At 37.0% G+C, this 10706-nt stretch overlaps 1 protein-coding gene across 1 annotated transcript in view; it reads left to right on the top strand.

Annotated features, from left to right (window-relative positions):
• The window catches only part of LOC122646568 (pyridoxal kinase), a 28747-nt gene continuing 18041 nt past the window's right edge, over nt 1-10706 (top strand). The window contains exons 1-7 of the mRNA XM_043840145.1: nt 1-137; nt 396-489; nt 1106-1210; nt 2567-2650; nt 3493-3566; nt 5520-5584; nt 8841-8904. Of these exons, the coding sequence (XP_043696080.1) occupies nt 60-137; nt 396-489; nt 1106-1210; nt 2567-2650; nt 3493-3566; nt 5520-5584; nt 8841-8904 (564 nt within the window). The 5' untranslated portion in view covers nt 1-59. The remainder of the gene's footprint in view (nt 138-395; nt 490-1105; nt 1211-2566; nt 2651-3492; nt 3567-5519; nt 5585-8840; nt 8905-10706) is intronic.

Here is a 10706-nt window from a genome sequence, read left to right as displayed (position 1 = left end):
TAAGAAGGATTTTTATTACTGTTCGTATTCATTGGTCGTGGAGCTTGAAGGAATCGTCAATGTCGCCGCCAATCCTTTCTTTAGCTCTGCCGTCGGAAACGGGTCGCGTTCTCAGCATTCAGTCTCATACAGTTCAGGTAATCGTCTTTATCTATTTACTACGATTGCTCTCTTTTCTGTCAGTTGGTTTTCTTTTTTGAGTTATCTCTGGACAATTTGAGCATTAGTAAAGTTCATCGAAGACTTTCAGGTTTTGAATTATTCATGCGTTTATTCTTCTTCCTTGGATAGAGATTTCTGAATCTTTCTTCTTGTTCATCAACTTTCCTGCCTTTCCTTTACAGTATTACATGTTATTGATATGGATGTTCTAATGATTGGGTTGTTCCTCTTAGGGATACGTTGGCAACAAATCAGCTGTGTTTCCTCTGCAATTACTGGGCTACGATGTGGATCCAATCAACTCAGTGCAGTTCTCTAACCATACAGGCAAGCAGCTTTATATCACTTCATTCCTACTGCCTCGCAACTAAGAGGCCGTATATACGGTGGGCTTATCTGTTAATCTATATAAGTGTTAGGGATTTGGGTCTCATCCTCAAAAGCTAGCCGTTAAGGAGAAGGTGTCCAAGTACCAATTAACCCACTCACATCCCCTTTCATATTTGATGTGACTATTCTTTTTGCCTTATGTGTGAATATCACGACAATCTCCCCCGCCGACTCTGATATCACTTGTTCGGGATTTGTGTCTCATCCTCAAAAGCTAGCCGTTAAGGAGAGGGTGTCCAATTACCATCCTCTTTCATATCCGATGTGGGACTATTCTTTTGCCTTATGCGTGGATATCCCAGCAATCTCCCCCTCCGGCTTTGATACCACTTATTAAGGACTTGGGTCTTATCCTCCAAAGCTAGCCCTTAAGGAAAGGGTGGCCAAGTACCTATTAATCCACCCACATCTCCTTTCATATCTGATGTGGGACTATTCTTATTGCCTTATGCGTAGATATCCCAACAATAAGTTCGTGACTGCATGAAATCCTTACTTGGATGTATTGCAGGTCATAATCTAATTAAAAAAAGGGATTTTTTTTTTGTTGCAGGATACCCTACGTTTAAAGGACAAGTGCTGAATGGGCAAGAACTGTGGGATCTAATTGAAGGCCTTGAAGCTAATGATCTGTTGTTCTACACTCATTTATTGACAGGTATTTTATGGCTTTGGGGTTTTGTTTGTTGTTGGTCATGTTTGCTGCTATATTTGAATTGATCTGTCAACCAATTATAGGACGGATGTAACAAAATGAGAAGTAGAAGGCTTGTTATTTGTCATATTGCTTCTCATTGAGGACACCCATGATTTTTTTTCTTTCATTCAGTACTTAGAGAAATTGAGGCACTTGTGTTGGCAATTTAGAATGGATAAGAATACAGGCTAGGCTGTTATCTCGTTTGTCTATCTATTTCCTTCCATTAATGAACAATTTGATGTGAAATTTATTAACTGATATCATAGAAATTGGAATCGTTAACTAGTGATTTTGTGAAAATGATGCTAATTACATCCATGCCAATTGTTCTTTTAACTCATATCTTATGCTTTCTAGAGATTTTAATATGTTCCTTGGGTCGTCATGGGTGCTCAGTCCGTGAGTGCATGAAAATACATACCATAACATTGTATTCACCAAATGCAATTTTACCTGTCAAACCGCTTCTAAGCTACCTTGCATTAATGATCAAATGTTTTAGTGTAGGTAAAATGCAATCCTCTGTCATAGGTCTTTGTCAAAGTGCCCTCTATTTTCATTAGTCCATGAATGACATGATTTTTGATACTTTCGGCATGATGTGAATCAACAGTTACTATAAAGTGATGTTCCACTTCAAATGTACTAGTTTCCTTTAACAGTTCTGTGTTTTTACAAGTTGAATATAATTGCTATCATGGTAGAACTTGTCAGCCCCTAACAGTAATCCATATACATACTGTGTTGAAGACAGTATTCATAAATACATTATTACTATTCTGTTCTTAGTCATAGACCTCCCAAAATTTTATGGTATTAAGGTACAACATTCCAGAGGCAGCTTTCCACTTCGTCCACTCCCCTTCAAAAAAAAGACCGACCCAGTGCACAAGGCTCCTGCTAGGGTATGGGGAGGGAAAATATACACCACGGTACCCCCTGCTTCACAGGAGAGGCTGTTTCCAAGTTTTGAACCCGCAACCAACAGGATGCAATAGCACAACTTAACCGTTGTGCCAAGGCTCGTTCACTCCCCTCTAATTCTATTAATGTTTTATTTTCCTTGGATTGTTTAGTCTGTGGTGTGTTCAAAAACATAGGTGTAAAGCTAGGTATTTTTGAGTTACTTGTTGGACCGTAGAGACTTTGGTGTAGGTCTCTGCAATTCTGTCTCATGTGATACTATTTTCTGTCGACTTCTTTTTGTTAAGATGGGCTTTGTTGTGTAATTGTTGTTGCATCACGATTTTTGTTTTTTGCGGCTCTCTTTCCATTTCTTAGTCTGATTCTGATTCTGATTTGGGGTATTTGCAGGTTATATTGGTTCTGTTTCTTTTCTGGAGACTGTATTGCAAGTTGTTAATAAACTGCGCTCGGTCAACCCGAAACTTATGTATGGTAAGTAGATTTACTCATTCATTGCAGTTGTCCTTTCATTGAGAAATTTTGGAGTACTTCCCTACTTAAAAATGGGATAGGTTTTCAGTTGGTAATCTAGGTTCCTGAAGGATTGATGGTCTTTCTACATACAATGAGTAGAAAAATTTTAATTCATTTTCTGGGTCCTGGCTGAGGAATGCATTTCAACATTGCCTAGGCCTTAGGTTTTGTAGAGTTTATACTCTAGCAATATAGCTATTGATGTGACTGAGGAGTAATAAGTAAGAAGGTGAAGGTCTATAATCTACATTCGAATTAAATAATAAACTTTCCATGTGCTGTGCCTGGTATGGTTGTATTGGTATGGAAGTGGGCTCGTACTTTACTTCTGTTTTCTAGTTGATCTTCTTTAAGTTCTTTTCCCAGTATTATTAACCTTTTTCTTTGTAATAAAGTTTTGTTTTTATCACTCAGTAAATCCACGCCAACTTAAAAAAAAGAAAAGAAGAAGCTATTTTCATCATAACCTGTTCTTTATTTAGTCCTATTTATATTTCCTACCCACGTATCCATTAAGTAAACCTTACTTAATGACATGAACACCAAATCCTAAAAGGACCCAAGTGGGACTCACAAGTACGAAAAAACCAAGTCTGGCCTGTAACATCTTTTGCTCCATTTCTTTTTTCTAGAAAGATACTAAGCACATAACTACATTTTTATCTGCTTTCTCATTTTGGATTTAGTTAATGGTAGCCCTAAGCCTCTAACAATTAATAGATAGTCAAAGATACAAAAGAGTTAATGATGTAATTGCAAAAGTTATAATCTCATGACTAAAAGGGGGGTTTCATTTATAGTCTGTGATCCAGTGATGGGTGACGAAGGAAAGCTTTACATTCCTCAAGAGCTGGTTTCTGTTTATCGAGAGAGGGTGAGTGTTTTCTTTTCCTCTTTCTCTTTTTGCATCTTTGCTGTTATTTTTCTTTCTTGATGAATTATTCATAACATGGGAATTTCAATGTGTAGAGTGAAGAATATCTTGTTTTTTTTCCCATGGATAAACTTTTTAATGTTTCCATATCTCAAAGTCTTGGAGCTTTGTAATATTAACTGTTAAAACTTCACTAAAATTCATTCCAATGACTTAGAGTTGCCAGCTGTGAATCCTGTTCTGCCAATTCTATTAGGCCATATCTGCTGTTAATAGTTGTTTCTGGTTTGCAGTGTGCCTTGCTACTCTGTTTACATTAGGAATTCTCTTCACTCGATTTTTTTTTGTTTTACAGTTGTCCCTTTTGAATTATTTTATTAGGAAACCATAACAGTTTATTTACCTTCTAATTTAATAGTGTGTCAAGGAATAGGGATAAACAGTGGACAATTAAGTATGGTATAATTTCACATTTGTGTAGATCCTTTGGAGGATCAGGACTTAGGAGTATGGTCAATAGTTGTTATATGCACCTACCAATCTTGTCATTGTCTTTGAAGCATATTCTCAAGTCTCAACTATTTGAGGTTTGACTATATGGATCCCGTTCCACCATTCAATTCCGATAAGATGATGGAGAAACCCTCCTACCTCCCCCCCCCCCGGCCTACCAAAAAAAAAACAAAAAAGGAATATAATAAATCATGCAATCAGAACTACTGAATTTGGTAGAAATCCTTTCTTTCCACCTCGCTCTCGCCCTCTCTTACTTCTCACCCCAATGTACTAGACCAAACCCCCTGATTAAAATTAAAATATGAATTCGGCGATAGCTACAACTTGCAAACATTCAGCAACCTATGATTCTTTTTGATTGATCATTCAACAACATGGTTATCATTGTGGTTCAATAATCATGACATCTCTTATGTATATGAGCCTGCATTCAGTATGGGGATATGCTCGACAGTTATACCGATTGGAGGATGGATATGGAATCGCACAACCTAAGGTATAGGGCTCCATTTCTGTTGCTGACAGTGTTTGGCTAGTACCAACCAGTGGAAATAAAGCTTAACATTTAGGCATTCTTCGCAGTTCATTTTTTCTTTTGGGCGTGTTTCATAAATGTTTTCATTTTTTGGTTTCAGGTTCCTTGCCCTGTTCCATTTCTCTAATGGAACTATTTCATATATATTTATAAAAAAAAGTCTGCATTGTTGGTTTCACTTTGGCAAAACTTTAGAGCTAGACCATCCTTCTGCCTGAGTTTTACAGGAAAAGTTTTATCAATCCTGTCCAGATTCCTTCTTTGTTCTGTGGCTTGTGGAGCCTTTCCAGCTATCATAGATGTGCTCCACCAGCTTAAGAAAGGGTATGATCTTATTCCCACTGTGCTGGCTGAAACGCTATCTGAAAGCTCATCTACTTTTAAGCTCGACTTTGTTTTTCATCAAGCACTACATGGGAAAGCTATTTTTATTGGATCTAAACAATACAACCTAAGCAGTGTTTTCGGGGATCGTCAGTTCAGCATTCTGAATTCATTTTGGTTGTCGACCAGTAAGGCCTGGACAACCCACTCTCATGTCCTGAGACGTTAGAGGCTTTGAAATGTTAACCAGTCAATGGTTCAGCCATCCACACATTCTGAAAAGCATTCAGATTGCTCTGATTAGTTTATTGAGACTGGAACCTGAGCACATTGATATACAATAATTGTAACATGATAAACAATTATCAGAAAGGTTTATTTTATCTTATTTTTATTGGATTTTTCTGAAAATGCCATTTGATAGTGTTGAAGTGGTTGTTTCAGGCATTGAGTGCTGGACATGAATGATTCTCCAATAGTTCACAAGTGCTGCTTTTAGAAAAGTTCATACAAAACTCAGTCATCATGGTTGAAATTAGTTTTATGGTTCAGTGATTTGTAACACTGTCAATGTTCAGGTTGTTCCTGTGGCTTCGATGTTGACTCCTAACCAATTTGAAGCAGAACTATTGACAGGATTCAGGTACTATTGCCAACTGCCAAGTACTAATATTATATCTTTCTCATTCTGCGCAAGCAAATGTTTTTCTTTATTTTGTGCCATTTTCCGTTAGAATTTATTTTCTTGTTATAATTTTTATCCTCAACTTGGTTCCTATCCTCTAATAGGTAATGCCAATTGATATTATTAGAAGCATCCAATTTGTTATTAGGATTTTGTAGCACAAGAATTGTGGTTTTATTTATACTCAAGTTATTTTCCAACCGAATGGTAGAGTATAGTGGAGATGTTTCATACTGGAGTTATTTCCTACATCAAACAATATATAGTCTTGGAATGACTGCACCTGCATCACAATATCCTATTTTATCTTCAAGGCTTTTGTTCATCTATGGAATTTTATAGAGTTCGGTAAATAGGATGATTGTTGGCTTTATTTTTGCCTTGTAGTGTAGTCCTGTTGAATGAAATTTGGCATTTGAGCAGGTGAAGGTGGGGTGCAGTTGTATTTTTGGGTGCCTTGTAAGTTTCAGTGTGGCATTTTTGTATCCCCTCTAGGACAGCCTGTCCCACTACTTGCCCTAATTTTTAATTTTATGCAATAAAAACATTTACGTAAAAAAAGATGGATGAATTAAGGGTTATTTAAAAGGTAAATAGTAAGGCAATTTGGTAGGTTTTGTAGCCATTTGTTGATTTATTTGGTTAATTTATTAAGCCAGCTAATCCTAGAGGGATGGATAAGAAGAGATATTAAATTAGTAGTGGGGTCCATGGGGTAATGTAGTTGGCTTTTTTTAGTCATCAAAGAGTCCTATTTTGATTAGTTGTATGGGGCCCAAATTGTCTAGCTACCTAAAAGTTTTAGATTTAGGAAACTTTCTTTGTTTTCTCATAAATATATCACCCCCCAATGATGATGGCGAATGGAATAGAATACAAAATTTATTTTGAATTGCGTAGCCAAGAAGGGTTCCTCGTTTTTCTCTTCTGCCCATATCTCTTCTCTTCTTTCTTCTCTCTTTCTTTCCTCAATGCTTGCTGCTGAAACCATCAAATCAGATTACTTTTTTCAGCCCTATTTTATCAAGAAATAATTTAGATCTGGGCATGTGGAGCAGCTGATCTGATATCTGATTCCTTGACTGGAATCTAGGACTTGCTAGTTGCATCAACTTGGTATTAGAGCCTAAGATGGCCATGGATACCTTTACTTTCCAAACTAAAGTTCGTTTGTCCAATGGGAAGACTTCTTCTCTATTTATAGTTGAAGGGCTTAGTGTAAGCGTAGTTTCAAAATCGGTAATTGATATGTTGTCTACAACCGACAAAATCATTATTAATTCTGATGATGATATTCTTGTTGAGTCCTCTATTTACTCTTCAATGGGGCACAATGTCTCATGTTTCCTTCTTCTAAACATGCCGCTGTAGTTGGTCAGTCATGGATTGAAGCTCGAAAAGGTGTTCTTGATCCTGAAGCAAATTTATGTACGTTGAAGTCCTCTCATCTACAACAAACTATTGTCTTGAAAGGGTTGCAACATGATAGTTCTTTAAAGCCGATCCAAGGAATGTCACAGTGCAGCCACAAAAGGAGTTGAAAAAGGCTAAACAAGATGAACTTGCTGTTTCTCCTGAGCCTACTGAGGAAGTTCAGCCCCTTTGAGCGGAAACAAACTTGTAAAAGACCCTATTGCAATGAAAGTTTTGCCATACCATGAGTTCGTTCTTCCTCACATGTTTCAAGACAAGGATATGCGGTCAAAGCTTCATATTCTGGATTTTGTTCAAGTTGAAGACAATGAGCTGTAAGCACCCAACAAAGTGCTCTTATTTCTACCCTTCTACTAAACTAGAAGACAATTTTTGAACCGAGGGAGAATAATGTAGACCTACTCCAAAAATTGGTCCTATTTTAATATCTATGGGGTATGGGATTTTAGTTCTTTTGGTTTTATTTGTTATGGGGTAAGTTATATGGCCCAAAAGTGGGGGTCTAAAGGGTGTACAAAAATGCATATTTAACTAGTAGGCAATGTGTTTGGCTTTAGTTTAGTCACCAAAGAATCATGTTTTGGTTAGTTGTGTGGGACCCTAGTTATCAAGAAGACTTAGGCCTCAACTATTCTAACGAACATATTTTAGAGTCCTTGTTATTTAAGTTAGTCTAGCTACCTAAGTGTTTTAGATTTAGAAAACTTTTTTTTTGTTTTCTTATAAATATGTAAACCCTTCCCCCCCCCCCCCCCATGATGGTGAATGTAATAGAATACAAAATTTGGATCTGAATTGTGTAGCCAAGAAGGTTTCTTCTTTTCTCTCTCTTCTCCCTTATCCCTCATCTCTCTCTTTCTCTTCTTCAATTACTATTCACAGTCCCATAACATCACTTATCTCTTCTTTCCCCATTGCAGCCTACTGAAACCAGCTAATCAGCAAGCCTTTTTCAACCCTGTTTTATCATGAAATAGTTTAGATCTAGGCTTGTGGAGCTGATGATCTGATCTCTGATTCCTTGATGGGAATCTAAGTTTGGCTGGCTGCATCATTAATTTCACCAAATTATATTACTAATCTGCTAACTTATCTGGTTAATTTATATAAATAAAATATAAGTTGAAAATAACTAAGATTTAATTTCATAAGTTGAGACATTGGGCCTAAATCATGTATACATAGAATATAACACTTCTAAATCAATAGTAATTTATAATATCCACCAACATAATAAGGCCTGATATGAAGCCTTCTACCAGAGCCTCATGACCTAGATTCAGTATTTAATTAGGTGAGGATCCATACTATTATTCCTTGCATGAAATTAGTTGATTTACTCATCTCTTTCTTTGTGATGCATATATGTATTTTATACTTGTTGGCCCCTAGGCATGCAATTATGCATATCTCAATTTTTAATAATCCATCTGGAATTCACCCAAAAAAAAAAAAAAAAAAATCCATCTGGTGAACACCAAAAACTTTCCTGTGTTCACAAATTTTTCGACCATTTCAAAATATTTCAATGAAATTTCTCAAGAATTTCCACAACTCCCAGAAGCAAAATATTGTCTTCACCATTGAATATTTGAACCAAGCTATCTCTTGCACAAGAATTCTTTTATAGTTGTATTTAGAACAGTTCTCTGTGGAGTTCAGTGTAATTTAAAAAATTGTCTCATCTTATGCATTTAAGGAAATGTTTGTTCTCAGTTCTTCTATTTGCTTGCCAAATTTTGTGCTTGTATGTTCTAATATTATTGTTGTATATGTACAGGATTACTTCTGAAAGAGATGGCTTGGAAGCTTGTAACATTCTTCATGCTGCTGGACCTTCAAAGGTCAGGTTATGCACATCCATCCTTCTATTTCTTTATGCCAAAAGGTTTCTAAAAAGGGCGTACCCAGTGCATGAAGCTCCCGCTACTGGTGGGTCTGGGGAGGGTCATAATGTACGCAGCCTTACCCTCGCTTTGTGGAGAGGCTGTTTCCCTACTTTATGCCAAAAGGTTTCTAGATTACTAAAACAATAAAAGGGAAACTTGTCTAGGTGACAGCTACTTCTTTTGATCGTCTTTTTAATTTTCTATTTGGTATTTACATCTTTTCATTTTAAAAAAAAACAGAGCCATAGAACAGTTGGTCATCTGATTTGATGGTTGTTTATTACATATTACCATTAGTTACAGCCTTACAGGTGGTGTTCTAGCCTTCTGAATCACACTTGGTTCTGTCCTACAACCAATTACTTGGCTTCAAAAAATTAATCTGTTTCCATGTGATATTTCCTTTTTAATTTTTTTCTTTGTTCAACCTGTTGGTATTCACAACCATACTATAGAACAAAACTCTTTATTTTTCCAATTCCGATTTCTTGAAAGTGTAATGCCTTAGAGGGCCGGCCTTGGTGCAACAGTAAAGGTTGCTCCATTGTGACCAAGTGGTCACGGGTTCAAGTCTGGAAACAGCCTCTCTGTGAAAACAGGGGTAAGGCTGCATACATTATGACCCTCCCCAGACCTCGCAGTGGCGGGAGTCTTGTGCACTGGGTACACCCTTTTGTAATGCCTTATGAAATTCATTAATATCAAGAGAAGCTTGGTTTATTTCTTTCCCTTGGAGTTCTATATGAGGATGTCTTCAAATGTACAAGCACCTTCATAACAAGGACATACATACATACACCTTCATAACAAGGACATAGATGTTTGTTTGTTCCTCCGAGAGGCTCTCTCTCTCTCTCTCTCTCTCTCTCGCATATTTTTCATTTTTTTAATTTTTTACAAAAGAAAAAAAGTACATGAAGTGTCTGGCCTAGTTGTCATAGCACCAAAGCGATGCCAAGGCCCCCAAGCCAAGCATCATTTTTCAGGTATATTTTCCATATTCAAGGTATTTTTCCTTCATCTTCTGTGTCTGGGCCCCTTGATACATGAGGTAATAGGCTGCCTTAGCACCTAGTTGATGCGATGACAATTTGTTGTCCGAGTAATGTAGTTCTAGATAGACCCAGGATCTACTAGGAGAATTGAGGATTTAGGTTAGAATTAGGGTTAGGTTTAGGGTAATGGGGTTTGATTTTATTTGGTAAAGCTAGGCAGGTTTTTAGGAGTCTAATGATATAGGTTTTATGGTTTTGGATGAGTAGAAGTAGGCTAGATGGATTTGGGCAGCAACTAGGATTAGGGTTTTGAAAGGGGGAAGATGAGGGAATCTAGGGTTATGATAACAGGAAATCAAGTGGTTGAATGGGCTTAATATTTAGGTTGAGTGTGGGTAGGGTGGAGGGGATGGGTAGAAGTAGGTTAGATGGATTTGGGCAGCAACTAGGATTAGGGTTTTGCAAGGGGAAAGATGAGGGAATCTAGGGTTATAATAGTAGGAAATCAGGTGGTTGAATGGGCTTAATATTTATTTTGAGTATGGGTAGGGTGGAGGGGAATATATGCTGAAAGTTATAGCTAAATCAGATGGTTAAATCTGGAGTTATGGAGGTTTCCTAGTAGAGATAGGAGAGAGGGGTAAAAGTATAATTTCAGACAATCGGCTGGGTGGATGGTACTGAAATTTGGATCGAGTCTCTCTTAGGGTTTTAAGAATATTCAATAAAAATTTTAGCAGGTTCTAACGGTTAGATTTTGCT

This window comes from Telopea speciosissima, chromosome 11, assembly GCF_018873765.1.
Source record: "Telopea speciosissima isolate NSW1024214 ecotype Mountain lineage chromosome 11, Tspe_v1, whole genome shotgun sequence".
NCBI lineage: Eukaryota > Viridiplantae > Streptophyta > Magnoliopsida > Proteales > Proteaceae > Telopea > Telopea speciosissima.
The sequence above is the reverse complement of the archived record's forward strand: the minus strand, read 5'-3'. Positions and strand labels throughout refer to the sequence as shown.